Here is a 19635-nt window from a genome sequence, read left to right on the forward strand (position 1 = left end):
TTTTTTTTTTATTTTGTGACCTTTTCTTTGTACACGGCCTTTTAATTATTTTTTTTATATATAACTGGGAGACTATTTCCTTCTTCTGTGTATCTTTTGAAGACAAGCGTACCAAAAAGGCAATGAACTGCCATTGTTTTTAAGGTGATCACTTAATTGCGAAAACAAAACGCAAATATTCATCGCACGCGTAATTTCTCGCCTCCATCTCATTGCCTATCACATTAAACTCCATCAAATGATATTTTAATGGTAGACCATTCTCGTCTCCTCCCCCCTTCTCCTTAACTCATACTCTCCCTCCACTTACATGTAATTAACTAGTCCATTGCGTTTCGACTTTTATTGCTTTTATTTCCGTTTATTAATTTTTAATTTATTTATTACTCTATTTGACGTTCATACGGGATAGAAGCGTTACACCCATCGTTGAGGTTCCTATATAAAGACGCTGATCGGCCGGGGTTGACTGTCTCACACCGAGAGCCGCCCTGCTATTCACCAGCGCTCGTCGTTCGCTTGTCAGGTGAGTTGATGCGACTATTTTTTCTTGGTTTCTTTACATTGATCTTGACTCTTTCTTTCTATTTATGTAGGCATGAATATGAATCTATGTATGCATTACGTATCCATGTATGTATACGCATGTATCTATCTATCCCAGTCTGTTAATTCCTATCTATCTATCCAAGTATCTTCATATCTAACTATCTATCCTAATGTGTTCTTATCTATTAATCTTTCTCTCTCTCTCTCTCTCTCTCTCTCTCTCTCTCTATATATATATATATATATATATATATATATATATATATATATATATATATATATAACAAGCAGGGTGGGGGCTTTGCTCGGTCGTAAAATACGCTTAAATATGATATTTTAATTTGTCCAGTTTCGTATATATTATCATAGAGTCGTCATTTCAAAAGAAAAAAAAATGTAATTTGGCGCCATCAGCTAGAATCGAAACTGAAAGCAAATCTATAGCATTCAGAGCTGGTGACGTTACCACTGTACCAATATGACGCGCATATGAAGTACTTAAAAATAAACTAAGATAAATGTACAAAATGTGTAATAATTTTTTTTTTTTCAATTTTTACCCCTTTTTTTACCCCTTATATTTATTTTAACCGGCTAAAGACCGGTCCATAAAAATCCAATTATTTGAGGCCCCTGGCGCCACTCTGCCATGTTTCGGGAGAGATAGAGTTTGAAAATATGCTATCTCTCTCTCTCTCTCTCTCTCTCTCTCTCTCTCTCTTTCTCTCTCTCTCTCTCATTTTCTATTTACACCTTTCTGAATTTATCTCTCTTTTAACTTTTCTTTCTCTTTTTTCCTTTCACGTTGATCGTTTTTCTTTATTTACTTTCTCGCTCTACAATTATGTTTTCTATAGTATCTCTCTTTCTCCTCCTGTTCTATTTCTCTTCGAAGTTTTCGATTCGGAACTCACCCTACCTATATGACCTAAAACTATATCCGATGGTGAGGCCCCACCTTGCGGGCCTTGGGGAGTGTGGATCCACCCTTTAATTGCCATTGCTCCCAGGTCCACTCTGACCCGGAGTGGTAGTTCCTGCTAGGGTCCCAACTATGGGTTAAATAGAATCCGACTTAAAAAAAACAAACAAATATACTCCATTAAAAATCGTTCCTAAAAATAACTAGATTCGGCATTAAATAACCTGAAAAAGGTTGATATGCCGTAAAACAAAAGCAACCAACCAACCATCACCCTCCCTAACCCTAACTCTATATCGATCTATCGGTTTTTTTTTTTTTCATTTATTTAACTCTTTTTGTTTCTATCTCTTATCTTTCTGCATCTACTTATCTCTCTTAGTCGTGCTCTCTCTCTCTCTCTTTCTCTCTCTCTTTCTCTCTCTCTCTTTATCTCTCTCTTTCTTGATCTTTATTAATAAGTTAATTTCTGCCTCTCTCTTCTTCTCCTCCTCCTCCCAATTTTCCTTTTCTTATATTTCCTATTATTTGTTACTGCCGTTCTTCCTTTACCCATCTAATCACTCACTGTTTTTCTTTATATATATATATATATATATATATATATATATATATATATATATATATCATTATCTGTCTATATTTAGCTATTTATCCCATATATATCTGTTGTTTGCCATCCCTTTACCATTCTCTCTCTCTCTTTCTCTCTCTCTCTTTTTATATATATATATATATATATATATATATATATATATATATATATATATATTCCTTTTCTTTCTCTTTATATCGAATCTGACCTCTCTGTCTTTTGATCTCTTCATCTCTTTGCTCTCCCTGTCTCTCTTCTCTCTTTTTTCTGCCCCCACTTTAACTCCTTATGACATTCTCTTCACCTGAAATTAAAAAAAAAAAATCACACATTAAACGTGTCACAATATTTTAAAATGCTTAACGTAAATACAATTTAAGATGTGATGCTAATTCTGGCGTCTCAGAATTTAAATTGTAAGCATTATTCTGGAACTACATACCGAATTTTCAAGAGTCTACGTTAATTTTCAAGAGTCTACGTTAATTTTAAAAAGTCTACGTCAATTTTCAAGAGTCTACGTCAATTTTAAAAAGTCTACGTCAATTTTAAAAAGTCTACGTCAATTTTAAAGAGCCTACGTCAATTTTAAAACGTCTACGTCAATTTTAAAGAGTCTACGTCAATTTTAAAAAGTCTACGTTAATTTTAAAAAGTCTATGTCAATTTTAAAGAGTCTACGTCAATTTTAAAGAGTCTACGTCAATTTTAAATGCCTGTACAAAAATCTGATAACTTATTTAAGACGCTTTGTAATTTGTTTACTCGATTTTAGGACAATTCATTTTTAAATTACTAAGATCTTAATTTTTGGCAAACATATAATCGTTTTTCTCTTTCCGACAACGACAATAATTCTACGTTTCAAGAAGCTTTTATCCCCAGCGCCAATTTTGGATCTTCATGGAAAATGACAAACGGTTTGCCGACGCCGCTTTCGACTCAACAGTAGGCAGGCGGAATTCTTTGCCCGAGCTTCTTCGGCGTGGAACAGCTTGTCAGAGATCATAACGATGACACACCTATGTTCATATTAAATCTGTTTCGATAAACATTCAGATTGTGTGTGAATGTAAATAGCTTTTTTTCTTTTTTTTTTACACAATAATCACCAATCATCAAGGCCCGAAGGCCACTCGAGGATAAGAGTTAATGGGTATACATTAGTCAATATGATTATAGCGTAGTAGACATAAGTAGTGGAATTTTGTAAATTGGATTACTTAGGGGGATGGTTCATCAAAAACTTGACTTGAAACCAATCAGATTGTAGTTTGCTGGAAAACAAGCAAATGAAAGAGAGTTCCACATGCGTGCAATTCTAAGAAAGAAGCTTTGTTCTTGGAATCTCCATTTAGGTTTAGGCACAGAGTGTGAGAAATTATTGATAGTGGTTTTGGCTAGACGAGTGTTTTTCGTGAAAGTTTGGCGAAGGGGGGGGCATAGATTGAAGCTCAGACGAGTACTTGCCATGAATATAACGATAAAACAGAGACAGACTCGTAACGTCTCTTCTGTGGGAGAGAGGCTGCAGGAAAGAGAAAAGGGCACCCTCCCAACTAAGCTACGAAGTCTATTTTGAAATCTGTCATGGCAGGATAAGATTTCTAGCAGCTCCTGCCTAGATGTCGCAACAGTACTCCATCGTTAGCCGTACCTAGCTTTTATATAGGTAGAGAATTTCTACCTATTTCTTTGCCTGGTGTGTTGCACTTTGCAATTTTTGCCAAATAAATTTGATTTGATTTGATTGTCGTAATACCAATCGATAAACTAAATAAATACTTGATAGATTTGGTTGTTTTGTTCCACAGCATATCGACACTTTTCCATTTATTCAGTGACGAATCCAGTAATTTTGCGAAAAGTTATGCTTCAAGTTCTTTTATATCTTCAAATATTTATTCATAGAATTTTGTCTATTTTTTTTTTAACGATATATCAACCATTTTTGGGTTATTTAATGCCGAATCTGGTAATTTTAGAAAGAAAACAATGGTTTTATGCTTCAAGTTATTTATGTTTTCAAATATTTATTTATAGGATTTTTTTTGGTTGGGTTTTCGAAGAAAATTATTGTTTTTGTTTTAAATCTTGCAGAACATGACTGAGTTTTGCAAAAATAAAGGAAAAAAGCAAAAACACAAATGTTTGGTACATTTGAGATTAGGAAGCCAGTATCATAAGGCAGCTTGACTTGATAGCACCAGGAATAACTATTTGATTTGAAGCATAAAAATGAAACGTTTCACGCAACAATTGTGTTCAACTTTTGATAACGAAAAGGTCTGATATGCCGCAAAGCAAAGTAACTATCGCTTAGCGAGTTCCAAATATGAGATGAACTTGTTTTTTGTAGGTTATTATAAATAATAACTTTATATCGAAACTAGTGTTGGGACGATTAATCGGAATAGGGAATCGGAAAAATCGGAACTTTTGGATGTATTGGAATCGGTATCAGAATCGTAAAATCTGTGCCTATTTTCTGATACCCAAAGCGATTCCTTTAATTATCTTTATTATTTTATTTTGTTTAAGACAAAATCTTCCACTAATAATAATTATTATTATTGGTAATAACAATAAAATAATCAATGTTTGCTGATTTAAAACTACCAGTAAAACTAATATCTATAGATCACTGCCATTTCATGGGTGTGTTTCTACGTTTTAGAAAATATATGCACATTTAACATGTGTTTTCTTTTCATGGTAATTGGAAAAATAGTTACATTCTAAATATTGAAAGATTTATAAAGAATTGGAATCGGTAATTGTATCGAAATCGGAAAAAATATTGCTATCGTCCCTTCACTGATCGAAACCTGAAAATAACCAATCAGCAATCAACTGTCAGCAGACGACAATTTTCAATGAAATTAATTTCATTGCAACAAGAAGAAAATATTGTTTTAAAAGCGAAGATAAAGCACATCACGATGTTTGAAATTATTAAGGAGGATTACAAGGATAATTATCTTGAAGGATATATTATTTTAATTGTAATTCATTATTGAGATGAGTATTATTTATTAATTTATTTATTTCGGACTATTATCCTCATCTTTCTTAGTTGTTGTTTCACGACGTTTCGGCCAACTATTCCTCTGGCCTTCATCGAGTGATAACCGCGACGGGTAGGAACTCCGAATCTCCTAACTGCATCGAAGGCCAGAGGAATGGTTGGCCGAAACGTCGTGAAACAACAACTAAGAAAGAGGATAATAGTCCGCAATAAATTAATATCTTGTAGGAGTACTCTCTTTTGGTCAGGAAAGAAATTGCTTCGCGAAAACAACTAAAAAATGCAAAATTATAATTATTATGGGCAAATTTGCATGGGGTAAGGTACACAAAGCAATTAAAACTCTTTCGAGTAATATAAATAAACAGCAGGCCGGTAAGATACGTATAAATATCATAGTTTTATTCATACAGAAACTGAGACATGTGCATGCGAGTCTTATGTTTTTTTTTCTAAACAGTTCACTTCTTGTAAGGAAAAATAATACCAGAGCTGAGATTGAGACCAAAACCTAAAGATACTTAGTGAAGTACGATAGCAATTAGACCAGCTTGAAAAATCTTTAACAGATGTTTTCAAATCTACTTATTCTAAACATAAGGAATCTGTCATGTGAACGATTCGCGCATGCGTATTCGTGAAACAGTATACAAACAGATAAAACACTGATGACCCTTGCGTGCCAATTTTTCAATTTTGACTCCTAAGCCACTTTTTTCCGGATGAAAGACGCTTAAAAAGTTTACTACATGTCTGAACATTCTATATACCAAATTTTAAGTCTGTAGATAAAAACTTCGTTGAGTATATAGGTTGAGAAGTGTCATCACTGTACACACGATCTCACTTTTATAGATATATAGATTATATCGAGAGTCGAGTTATTAATGCCGAAGAGACTAGACATAAGATATCGAAAGTGGAGTTTAAAATCAAAGCACTCTAGAGGAAGAGCTTTGTGGTCAAACAAAAATTGCTTGAGCAACCCTATCGGCATTTTCCGTTAAAAACGTCTCAAACAATTAGCAATAAACTAATCCTTTCTCATAAATCGAGAACTACGCAGAATCATATTTCAGACCGGCAGAGAAACAAGACAGCCTCAAAAATGGCATTGATTCTGCCGGGCTGATTTTGGTATTATAACGTTATGCCCGTTTACACACGTGTTACCACGTAAGGACCCAATACGTTGTAAACTCAGTTGCAAGGAACATAAAAAAGGAGGAACGAACTTCAACTCGCTGTTTCAGGTTTGTAACAAAAGAACTTCATTCCTCCTTCGGCCACGCATGACTTCACGCCTCGGCTGTGACGTCACCCATGTGCACACGTTCTTCTTTTCATAATTTCTTCTTTTTCATACAGCTGTCATACGTCTGCGCTCTGTTACAGTATGAATATGTATTTTTTTTCTGGCGGTAGCTCCATTATGGGAGACAACACTATCAGAAGTCATCTGTAGAAGGCCGCTGTGTTGTATCAGGAGGGAGTGTAGATAATGTATGTATAAATGTTATCAGCTTCATCTTTTAAATACTTGCGGATGTATATGCTCTTATCTACCGATTTCTCTTTACCCTAGTGACACATGTTTTTTTAATATCTGCCGTGTTCAATAACAAATACAATTTCTCTGTGTTTACTAAACATGTTTATGCGTCGGTTGTGGAAATAGAGAGATGTGGTCGGTGCGTGGTGTGGCGGCGAAGAAATGCGATTACTCACGTATCATCTGCAGGACTCGTCTTTGCATCTGTTGACGCAAAATCATCCGTTTTTATTGTCATTTCAAAAATCGGAATTTGCATTGTCACTTTGTTCAGGATTTACGTCATAACCCGATCAATTTCTGGCACATATTTACTTCATTGTTTCGTTTGTTATTCTTTGGGGAAATCTGGCATTTTCCGAGTTCGTCTGATTCAAAAACCTGGACAGAATCCAACAGCTATTTCCCTCTCTAACTTCTTCAAAGTTCCATGCCACAGCAGTCCCTCCTTGCCATTGGCGTTTCTGCTGCTAGAAATTTTTCGTAGCTAAAATCATAGATAGTAAAGTAGTATCTAAATGATCAACCTTGATCTATACAAATAAAACAGTAGATGTATGTTTGTGCCTAAATATTTAACCGATAAACTATTAAACTACTGATCACATAACACGTACATTAGCAGAACAAGGATGGTTTATATAATATATATATATATATATATATATATATATATATATATATATATAAGGATGGTTAATAAAATCTTTGTTTGGATGGATGAATAACACAATGTTTCTTTCAATTAGCTGGCATATTTGTATTAGTTGGATTATTCCATATGGTGTGTAAGAGCCTTTGAATGGAATGTTTGCGACCGGAAGCATCGTGCCTATGCATAAATTTTATATTGCAGTCTTCAATAATAATTAATCCTTTTTAATGAATACTTTAATAATAATTAATAAAATCTTTTTATTTTTTCTGGTATATTTTCACAGGTTTCGTCTTCGTCCCAACGTCACCACCATGAACCGTTACATGAACCGATTCCGTAACTTCTACGGCAACATGTACCGCAACAGAAACCGCGGTATGATGGAGCCGATGTCCCGTATGACCATGGACTTCCAAGGAAGATACATGGACTCCCAGGGAAGAATGGTCGACCCCAGGTACTACGACTACTATGGAAGATACAACGACTACGACCGTTATTACGGAAGATCCATGTTCAATTACGGCTGGATGATGGACGGTGATAGGTACAACAGATACAACCGATGGATGGACTACCCAGAGAGGTACATGGACATGTCTGGCTACCAGATGGACATGTACGGACGCTGGATGGACATGCAGGGACGCCACTGCAACCCGTACAGCCAATGGATGATGTTCAACTACAACAGACACGGTTACTATCCCAACTACTCCTACGGCCGCCATATGTTCTACCCGGAGAGATGGATGGACATGTCTAACTACTCCATGGACATGTACGGACGTTACATGGACAGGTGGGGACGTTACTGCAACCCGTTCTATCACTATTACAACCACTGGAACCGCTCCGGCAACAACCCCGGGTACTATAGCTACTACTACATGTACTACCCAGAGAGATACTTCGACATGTCTAACTGGCAGATGGATATGCAGGGACGCTGGATGGATATGCAGGGACGCTACTGCAGCCCCTATTGGTACAACTGGTATGGCAGACAGATGTACTACCCCTACCAGAACTACTATTGGTACGGCCGATGGGACTATCCCGGAATGGACTATTCCAACTGGCAGATGGATATGCAGGGACGCTGGATGGACATGCAGGGACGATACATGGACCCCTGGTGGATGAACGACTCCTACTACAATAACTACTACAATTAAGCGATCACAAAATCCTTTTTCCTGTACAGATGTTTCGTCTGAAATTCTTGAACGTCTTGCTCATATAAAAGAGTTAATTAATCCAAGTTTACTATTACAGACTGTTCCATATTATTATTATTATTATTATTATTATTATTATTATTATTATTATTATTATTATTATTATTGAATTGAAGGTTCCATAAAATAAATCACAAAAAAATAAAACAAAATATTTTTCTTGTCTTCAGTTTTTTTTTTTTGTCTAATTTAAACGTCAACATTTTCAGCCAATCAGAAGCGAAGAAAATATACACCTCTGAGTATCACATACAGAGACATGAAAGAAGTTAATAAACATTCTTACTTTCATATATTGTATAGAGGGTAATTATCTATGTGTTTGTGAAACTTCAAAAATACACAACAAACTCATACAACGTTGGTACTTTTTAATCAGCGTAACCTGTTAAAGTAATATCTAAAATTTAGAAAAGAAAATTCTTTATTTGAAAATAATATGGCTATTTGAATCATTCGATGTTATTAAGAATTAAACACGGTTTTTAATGTTATCATGTATTAATACAGCCCAGGAAATGAGTCGACATTTTTTTTTTCAAATTGAAAACGCTAACTTCGCATTTATTTTCTAATTTCTTTACTGCTGTTCTTTCTCTACAAACAAACGAAAGAAACTTGGTTTTATTAATGCTCTGGAGGCATCCTTGACTTAAATGGGCACTTTCAACAACGCTGTGGAGGCTTCCTGGGTTTATTTATTCACTCAATTAAAAGTGTAGAAATTTTATTTTCCACCTTCTGTCTTTCCTTCTCTCTCCCTCCCCTTCTTTACACCCCCCCCACTTTTTTTGGTGTATCTTGTGCTGCTACTGCTTGTTATATCACGTGTTGAATGCGTGCCTTTCGATTGATAAAAGGAGATGTGTGCGCCATTTTGTTGGAAGTTTTGAACGCGAGAAAGAAGTCGGCTCGCTATTCCCGCGTCAAGAGAAAAGACGTTAAAAATCGCAAGTGTTTAAACTTGCGATTTTTAACGTCTTTTCTCTTAAAGCGGGATAGCGAGCCGACTTCTCTTTCTCTTAAACAGGAGAAACCAGTGGTTTGATTTCTTTTTCTTCAATCGGGATTCGTCAAGAAAGATGACACAGAATTAGTCCGAAAAAACTGTTTAAAAAATCAGTTGTAAACGAAATTACAACGACCTCTTCACCGAGGAAGAAAGAACTATTTTAAGGCCTAGAATTGGTCTTGTAATAAAAGAATACTAACTCCAGTAAGGCGTTAGAATTCACGTCAAAAGGAACCAAGGAATCTTCTATAGAAATACATTACACCACATAAGATTTGGATTATTTTCTTGAATTACAGAACCAAGAGGATTGAAATTTTCTCGAATGAGAACATTTAAGTTAATGACGCAAGGGAGGTAATTTACATTTAAAAAGATTAAGTGTTGACGTGTTTTATTTAAGTCTTTGACACGCATTAAGTTCTGACTACACCTATATTCTTACCCCTACTATCCCTGACAATATTGTTAATGGAGTTCTTTGAGAACCGCCAGAGGAACTCATTTGGCAGGCACTGTTATTGGTGACCATAAAACTGGATATACCTTTCTTTCCATATTTACCTTGCCATTTATTAAATAAAATTATTTATCGTGGTATTCTTTCGTTTTTTGTTGTTTGTTTTTCCTTCTTGTTGTGCAATGGGATAACCTTCATTGAACGTCATGATAAAATTCCCGTTAAAAGAGAGAAAAAAATTATTTTCTGAGGAGAGGGAGGTTAAGACACTTTACACTACTTAACATTTTCTTAATAAGTCTCGCGCTAAACCAGGTATCCCTGCTAGTTAATAAATAAAGATCACTATAGAATATCCTTGATGGACCTAGGTAAAGTAATATTGATTGTTTTATCTCTGTTCAATTGGATATTACAGGCTTAAAGGTGGAAAGTGAACGACCGATGTTTGTGGCGAGTTATCGTTGATTAAGCCCATCTTTATAGTAATAAATAATGTTTCCACCGAAACCTTGACAGGTTCCTTGGACTATGTAATGATCAAGTAGTAATATATAGTAAATATACTTATCTTTTACGCATAAAGGATAGCAATGTTATTAAAATGGCGAGATTTCAAACTTTAATGCCTTGTACGACTCCGAGTGTGGGTTATTAACGGAGGAAGCATCTATTATATAAATCTAACCTGTCTGTTTAAATGTATGTATGTATGTATGTATGTATGCATGTACGTATGTATGTATGTATGTATGTATGTATGTATGTATGTCTGCCCATAACTTTCGAGAGGGGAGACTGATTTTCACGAGATCGGTATCATTTTGAAGCTTGATGTCTCGGACACAAAATATCGGAAAATTGGCTAAAAACATTAACTCCTTCACCTTTAACTGGGCAGTTTTCTACAAGTGGGCTCGGTTTTTTGCGTCGCCATTTTTGCAAGTCATCGTATCGGTTGGAATTACTTTACTAATTTCAACATTCCGAACTTCCCGTTGCGTCATGGAGTAGGGGTAAGACGTCAGGTTTTCTTTCGCTTTCTTGTCCACCTGCCTGTCTACTACCACTATTTTTTGCTCAACGCACACCTCCAAACACCGGGCAACACCGGGCAACACCGGGCAACACCGGGCACACAGGCTAGTAAATTATAAATACATATGAATTATTTTTGTTGCGCGTCTATATATGTGTGTGTATACCTTGTCCAACACTCTTTTAGGGTTAGCACTATGGTTAATGGTGTAGCTGGAGCTATGCCTCTCAAAAGGAATAAATGAAACCGTTCTATGTCTTGAAATGTATATGTATGTGGATGTGCATGTGTATGTGTGTATGTGTATGTGTGTGTGTGTGTTTTATGACAATGACCGCTTTGGCGAATTTTTTTTATTCCTTATGTATAACAAACCTTTTTAAACCAAATGTTGACATAACAATAGAGCCTATATATATATATATATATATATATATATATATATATATATATATATATATATAGCTTGATATTACAATAGAACATATATAAATATATAACAATTTGTCTAGATTCTGAAGTCCAAGTTTGAATTCATTTTAACAATCAATTTTCATATATATATATATATATATATATATATATATATATATATATATATATATATATATATATATATATATATATATATATATATATATAGCATGGGTTCCCGGCGTAGCCAGGGTGTTTTGAGATGTATGTTGAGCAAAAAAAAAAGTGGAAGTAGGAAGGTAGGCTCGAACCCGTACCGCAAAGGAGGAAAAGAACTGGAAAAAAGACGTGACGTCTTTCGAAAATATCTGTGAAAAAATGACCCCTCCCTGTAGAAAGTGCCTAGTTCAGGTTGAAGAAATAAATGTTTTTAGCCAATTTTTCGGTATTTGTCGTCTGAAGTGTCGAGCTTTAAAACGATACTGATCTTGTGAAAATCTGTCGCCTCTCTCAACAGTTTTAGGCAGACGTGCAAACATACATATATACATACATTTTTCAAAGTTTCCAGCCAAACCGATTAAAAAATGTTTAGACCAGAAAGTGAGTAATTTGGTAGAGACCACAGAGGTCAAATCTTTTTTAATTTTGAACCCTATTATGACCCCGTAATATTTATTGTTTTGAGCTCAAATCAAGTTTTTAAGTTAGATCCATGTCCAAGGAACCTATATCTAAAATTTCAATTGTTTATACCCAATATTAGCGGAGAGGTTTGGTAGAGTTCTCAAAGATCAAATCGTTGAACTTTGACCCCTTAACAGACGAATTTCTGGCCGAAAACGAATTACAAAGATTTTCTCAAACCTCAGTACCCTGTACATCAAATTTCGATCCTGTAGACTTAAAATTGACGGAGTTATTGCGTAGACACACAGACACACACACATACATGTTCACTTATATATATATATATATATATATATATATATATATATATATATATATATATATATATATATACTAGCATGGGTGCCCGGCGTTGCCCGGGTGTTTGGAGGTGTATGCTGAGAAAAACAAAAAAAAATTTTTTTAAACTTTGACCCCTGTTATGACCCCTTAAAATTTATTGTTTAGGGCGTAAATAAAGTTATTAAGGTAGATCCATGTCCAAGGAATATATATCTAAAATTTCACGTGTTTAGACCCAAAATTTTAGGAGTTTGGTAGAGTTCTCAAAGGTCAAATCGTTGAACTTTGACCCCTTAATCGCCAAATTTCTGGCCGAAAACCAATCACGTCGATTTTCCCAAATCTCAGTACCCTGTATATCAAATTTCGAGATTTTAGGCTTAAAATTGATAGAGTTATTGAGTAGGAAAATGTACACACACACACAGACACTTTCACTTTTATATATAGATATATAGATTTAACCATATTCACCCCACCACCACCCCAAAAATGTGATTCGGGCATTTGTTATTGTAATTGCCAGAACGAAAATGACATGAAAAATAAATAGGCAACAAATGAATATTACCAAAGGCTACCTAACTGCATAAGTTTATTTGTGTTTAAACTTATTTAAAAGCGCATTTTAGTTCAAAACAAATTTAATGTCCATTCTGTTGAGCTAGAATAAAAATGGCTTCCACGTAAGCCATTTTTATTCTAACTTTTTTAAAATTTGCAACACAAAAATAATACATCATGAACGAAATAATATGTGTACAAACTTCCATTTGAAAGTTAAAATATTTCAAATTTGTATTGAATTTAATCCATAGTCATTAGACACCAATCATGCAGGATTCATTGAATTTCAATTCCTGTTTAAGACCCTTTCAGGTTAAATCTTAGTATATAAACAGTTTCTAACATCAAAATGATTTGGATCAAAATTTGAACTAGGATTCTAGACATAAAATTTAGTATCATTACAAATTTGATTCTGATCTGATTCTGATAAAAGTGATGCAAAACTGTAATTTTCGGAACATTTATTTTATTCATGGAACAGGTATTCATGTATATGTAAACTAATGAGACTTATGGAAATTCCATAATTTCTTTCATAGGTATAAAATAAATTTGCTTGGATCAATATAGTATAACGTTTTTGGCTGAGATTAGTTTATTTTATTAATAGACTAGGATATTTACAGGAGTGAGCACGTGAAGGTTGCCAACATCCATAAGTAAAAGTGGCGCTATAAATTCGACTTCATATGTTACATAATGGATGGTTCTATGTCGGATAGTGATTAAAACAGCTGTGTTAATCTCGAACTAAATGCAGACGGAAGTTACACGAAGTTTGGGAAACCTTCACACGAAAAAATAATGGGAAGAAATGGTATGTAAAGTTAGATGAAATCAAAGTAAAGTAAAACAAAGAGACGTTTTGTCATGGTCTATGACGTCACGGATATCGTGATTAACAAAGCAGTCAATCTGTGGAGCGTTGCGCGGGACTGATCGTTAATCTATATATATAAAAATGGAACGTCTGGTTTAACCGATAAACTAGAAATTTACAATCTCGTTTTCTGTGAAATTTTATAAGAGTGAATCTTTATCATCTGTGTTTTTAAATATTAAAAAGTAAATATTACCTTATTAAAAAAAAAAAAAACTTTTATTCGTCGGGGAAAATTTCCGATTTCATCCGAGCCGATTAACGAATATACTTCCGGTTTACCATTTTGAAATGACGAAACATAACGATTCTGACTATAATACACTTTTTTTTTAATCGTTAAAATAGTAACACAGAAATTATTATTCAATAAAATAAAAATATTTTCAGTAAATGCGGAACTATTTTTACCCATGCACCATGAGTTGATGACTTCCGATTTACAATATTTCAATATCTGTTTAATCGATAAGTACAAAAAAACCCTATTTTTTACTTTTAGTTTCATTTGTCCATCTTAACTTTTATGACGTTTTGATTGTTTAGTTTTTTTCCGAAAAAAAAAATAGCATCCATTTTTTTTTTTTTCTATCAACTTCATTTTCGGTTTTACATGCAAACTTTTCTCCCCCAAAGGCCCGTTTTATGTTCGTATATAACAAAACTTTTTTTGTAGATTTCGGTGTGCTAAAAACGAAACTGTAAACCATTTTCGTCGCAAAAAATACTTTACATGATATGAGGAATTTACTTTTCCGAAAACTTGGTGATCACTTTTCCATGTAAATTTAACTTAACATGAGCACCCACTTTCTGGCCACCTGAGAGAGGGGGCATTTTCTTTCGTGTTTATTACATACTAGCGGGGGTACCCGGCGTTGCCCGAGTGTTTGTTTCCGGGACGGGAGGGGGGAGTTTTAAAAAATGTTATGGTAGGTAAGTAGGAAGGATCAAACCCGGAGTCATGAGTAAAAGTAGGAAAATAAAGTGTGAAAAAAAAAAAAACATCCGCAACGTTAACAGTTCGGCCACCAAGAAAAGTCCATTCCAGTTGTTTAGAAAAAAAAAAAAAAAAAAAACGACTACGGTAGGTCGGCGCGAAAATATAATGTGAATTGTCCAGCACGCTAACCACTACGCCACAGAGCACTGCAGCTTAGTTTAGTGATTTTAAATAACTTCACATGAAAGAACTACGAAGCCAAACCGGTGTTCTCTTCTCAACTGTTCCTTGTGAACGATCCCCAAACGGTGTTAAGTGGTGGCAGGGGGAGGAGGAATTTATTAGAGAGAAAATATTTTACCACTTCCATTGATCTTAACCGATTTTGGCCGTGACTTCTCAGCAGAAAAAGTATAGAAATCTAAGATTATCGAGGAATTTGAGAAATAATAAGCCTATAACACACCTCAGATATTGTTCTGCCGTTTGTGCATATTATATTTGCATGAAATATCTATTAATCCTATTAATGTCAAAATCAGACGGGAAAAAATGAGTTCATTTTATTTATATAGAGAAGATAGAAAGATAGAAAATAGAGAAGAGAAGAGAAGAGAAGAGATAAGGTTTTTTTGACACGGCAGTTTGGAACGCGAGTGCATATTTACCAGCCTTCGTAGCGTAAACGATGGCTAGAGATGTGAAATGGAAAATAGTCCCAGAGTCCAGGGGTTATTACCATGCAAAGGAAATCAAACAAAAATAAACACACAAAAAATGCCGCTCTCTCACATGGCCACAAAGTGGGTTCTCATTCCAAGTTACATTTACATCGCAAAGTGATCACCCACTTTTCGAAAAAGTAATTTCTTCATATCATGAAAACTACTTTTTTGCGGCGGAAACGGTCTGCAGATTCGTTTTCAGCACACCGAAATAAATCTACAAAGCATTATTTTCTTATATACGAACTTGAGAGGGGCAGATTGGCCGTTTAGTTGTACATATATCCTCACACTAGGTATTAAAAGGGACTCTTAAAATCGTCACCCGTATCGAGCAAAAGTTTGATTACATGTTTTACAACCTTTAAATGAGTAAAATATAATAACATATTTATTGAAAACGTGATCATGTGCTTAACAAATTAAAAAAAATAAACTGCAAGATGAAGTTTTGAAATGATTACATGTCTTTCATTTTATTTAGAATGAAAAACATTGACCAATAAAAATGAAATTATGTATTAAAAAAATATATGTAAACATAGTACGGTTACCATCTACCATCGTATGCATCCGGGAACAATATCTCCTGTAAAATTAAACCACAATTTGGTGTTTATGCATTTTTGATATCACGCTATTTTTACATAGTTTTTTTATTGTTGTTAAATTAAACTTCCACGATATCTTTTTTTTATTATTTTTACTATCCTTCCCATGTTACGAATGCCTTTCAAAATATTAACAATATTATTTCAGCACAGTAACAGAAAATATATAAGTACCCAAAATTTTATTTTTATTACTAAAACTACGAATTGTTAGGTGAAAGTACACATGCATTTTTCGTATCGTGCTGAAATAATAACTTTTTTATTTTTTACATTGGCGAGGGAAGGGTGTTTTGTAACTACACTGTGCTTTCAGCTAACAATTTATTACTAAATAATAAGATAGCGTGAAACCATAAAAAAGCAGATTTGCCGTTTAGTTGTACAATTAGCCTCCAACCCTGTTATCAAAAAAAGGACACCAAAAGTCGACACCGGTGTACATATATCATAAACAGAAAATTTGTTTATATTTACTTGATTATTGAAAATATAATCCTGTGATTAAGATCTAATTAAAATTAACAACGTTGTGTAACAAATAAAACAGAGAAATAATGAAAGATAAAGTTTTAAAATGATTAAATGTGTTTTATTTTTATAATTTAAAAATAAAAACATTAAACAATATAAATGAAATGTTGGTTTTGTTCTCGGAAAGTAATAATGAAAGATGAAGTTAAATATTGAATTATTGTGGAGACGCATCATCATATGCATCCGAGTACAATATAAAATATAAAATCAAACCAAAATCTTATTTGTATTGTTCAATGTTTTAAATTTTAAATTATAAAATAAAAATTTTACATTATAAAATAAAGCACATTTAATCGTTTTAAAACTTCATTTTTCATTTCTTTTTTATTTGTTAAACAACGTATTATTTGTATTGTTTAATGTTTTAAATGTTTAATTATAAAACAATAATAAATTATGAAATTAAACACATTTAATCCTTTTATTTGTTAAACAATGTGGTTAATCTAAAATAAATTATACGTAAACAAACTTATTGACAGTTTCCGGTGACGATCCAACGTGTCCCTTTTTTTATAACAGGGTTGTAGGCTATTTGTACAACTAAACGGCAAATCTGGAATCTTTCTTTTTTTCTAGAAAACTTTTTTTTTACTAGAAGTTGATTTTTATAAAAAAATATGAATGCCTTTCCTTCATTAAAAAAATGTTTAGGTAATATACAGATACGTTTCTACAAAGAAAACCGTTATTTTCTTTAGCCATTCTTACCATGGGGAGGGGATGGTGTTTGGTAACTATTCTGTGCTTTCAACTAACAATTTATTACAAAATTAAACAAAAAGTGTTAACGTGGGGAGAACTGTGGTATTCATTCCAAAAGCCATTTTTAATAGGGCGTTCTTAATATGGGGATTTTGCCATTACACCAAATTGAGCCTCAGCAACGCGTGGCAGGGTACAGTTACTAATGATATAATAACTGAAAGGAAATCTTTTATAATCGCCAAGAGTGAAATGTCCTCTTCGCTTTTCGCTCTATGCAACAATTTATCTTTAATTAGATATTTAATTAATTAGTATAAAGAATAGAAGTCTATCTCTCATGTGTTAGCTATTTTTCTCCATAAATAAATCTTAAAAACGTTCGGCTGTCTTTAGTCGTCATTACTGAAAAGATTACACGTATGTGTATGTTGTCAGTCTTGGCATTATATAGAGAGTTATAGTCTTTCTTTTACATAGTATTCTGTACACACTTTTGTAAATATACAATCGTGTTGACTCATTTATGATCGGTCCTTTGTAGTCACAACACTGGCGACGAGAACTTGGACAACAAAACCTGGACTTCTGTTGCACACAATACATGTAAATACATAAGCGCTAAAAAAGGATGTTTTAGGTTATATAATTTAATACAACTGGACATGTTGAATTTTCGAAACGACTTATTGTTGGTGCTAGAAAAAATTATTAATTACAACTGTAAAAACGAAAAGTCAAAATCCATACTGGATTTATAACACATAAAGTGTACCAAATCTGTAATCAGAAAAAGGACTAAAATAGTTTAAAGTAATCACTTGACTATGAAAATTCCAAGTTATTGATTTTTGTTTGATTATTTATTGTTCAATCAGGAACACGTAGATAAGTTTGAACAAGTTTACTTATTTTTCCCTCGTTAAGAGAAAATTTTAACTTCTAGTGGTACAGTTAGGAACGTGTGAAAAGCACGTAGGTGGCTTATGTTAAGAGATGAAAGTGAAGAAAGTTCAAAGTCCTACGTGGAAGATCATTAAACATCAACAAAAATAATAACTTCGACAAGAAAAAAATTCCAAGAAAAACAAATCGGAGAAATGACAAAAGAATATGGACGTAGACAAGCTTCATCAAAAAGAGAAACTTCAAGAAAAATAATTGGGGCCAAAGGAAAAAAAAAGAATATGTTTATCTATACAAAACAAGAAAAGAAAAAATATACGAATTATTGAATAGGGATTGAGGTGGTGAAGATGAAAGTATATTTTCATAAATCACGATTTGTTGCATTATCAAGGCTTTTACTATCTTGAAAATGGACTTACATTTGTTCGATATTTTTGACGATACTTATAATATTGTGAAAAATTGGAAAAATTTGGAAAAAAGTGAAAAAATTTTTGACGATACTTATAATATTGTGAAAAATTGGAAAAATTTGGAAAAAAGTGAAAAAATTTTTGACGATACTTATAATATTGTGAAAAATTGGAAAAATTTGGAAAAAAGTGAAAAAAAATTTGACGATACTTATAATATTGTGAAAAATTGGAAAAATTTGGAAAAAAGTGAAAAAATTTTTTACGATACTTATAATATTGTGAAAAATTGGAAAAATTTGGAAAAAAGTGAAAAAATTTTTGACGATACTTATAATATTGTGAAAAATTGGAAAAATTTGGAAAAAAGTGAAAAAATTTTTGACGATACTTATAATATTGTGAAAATTGGAAAAATTTGGAAAAAAGTGAAAAAATTTTTGACGATACTTATAATATTGTGAAAAATTGGAAAAATTTGGAAAAAAGTGAAAATATTTTTGACGATACTTATAATATTGTGAAAATTGGAAAAATTTGGAAAAAAGTGAAAAAATTTTTGACGATACTTATAATATTGTGAAAAATTGGAAAAATTTGGAAAAAAATGAAAAAATTTTTGACGATACTTATAATATTGTGAAAATTGGAAAAATTTGGAAAAAAGTGAAAAAATTTTTGACGATACTTATAATATTGTGAAAAATTGGAAAAATTTGGAAAAAAGTGAAAAAATTTTTGACGATACTTATAATATTGTGAAAATTGGAAAAATTTGGAAAAAAGTGAAAAAATTTTTGACGATACTTATAATATTGTGAAAAATTGGAAAAATTTGGAAAAAAGTGAAAAAATTTTTGACGATACTTATAATATTGTGAAAATTGGAAAAATTTG

At 33.0% G+C, this 19635-nt stretch overlaps 1 protein-coding gene across 1 annotated transcript; it reads left to right on the forward strand.

The window, feature by feature from the left end:
• Window positions 1–389: 389 nt before the first annotated feature.
• LOC145268793 (uncharacterized) lies at window positions 390–8699 on the forward strand. Its single transcript, XM_080124407.1, has 2 exons — window positions 390–526; window positions 7588–8699. Exon 2 carries the CDS (start codon window positions 7616–7618, stop codon window positions 8480–8482), a length of 867 nt encoding a protein of 288 aa, XP_079980533.1. The 5' UTR covers window positions 390–526; window positions 7588–7615; the 3' UTR covers window positions 8483–8699.
• The last annotated feature ends 10936 nt before the right edge of the window (window positions 8700–19635 follow it).

Source organism: Euprymna scolopes, chromosome 44 (genome assembly GCF_053919585.1).
Source record: "Euprymna scolopes isolate OS-2025 chromosome 44, ASM5391958v1, whole genome shotgun sequence".
Lineage (NCBI taxonomy): Eukaryota > Metazoa > Mollusca > Cephalopoda > Sepiida > Sepiolidae > Euprymna > Euprymna scolopes.

Coding starts and splice junctions, on each gene's coding strand:
- LOC145268793 (XM_080124407.1), top strand. CDS start 7,616: ATGAACCGTTACATGAACCGATTCCGTAACTTCTACGGCAACATGTAC.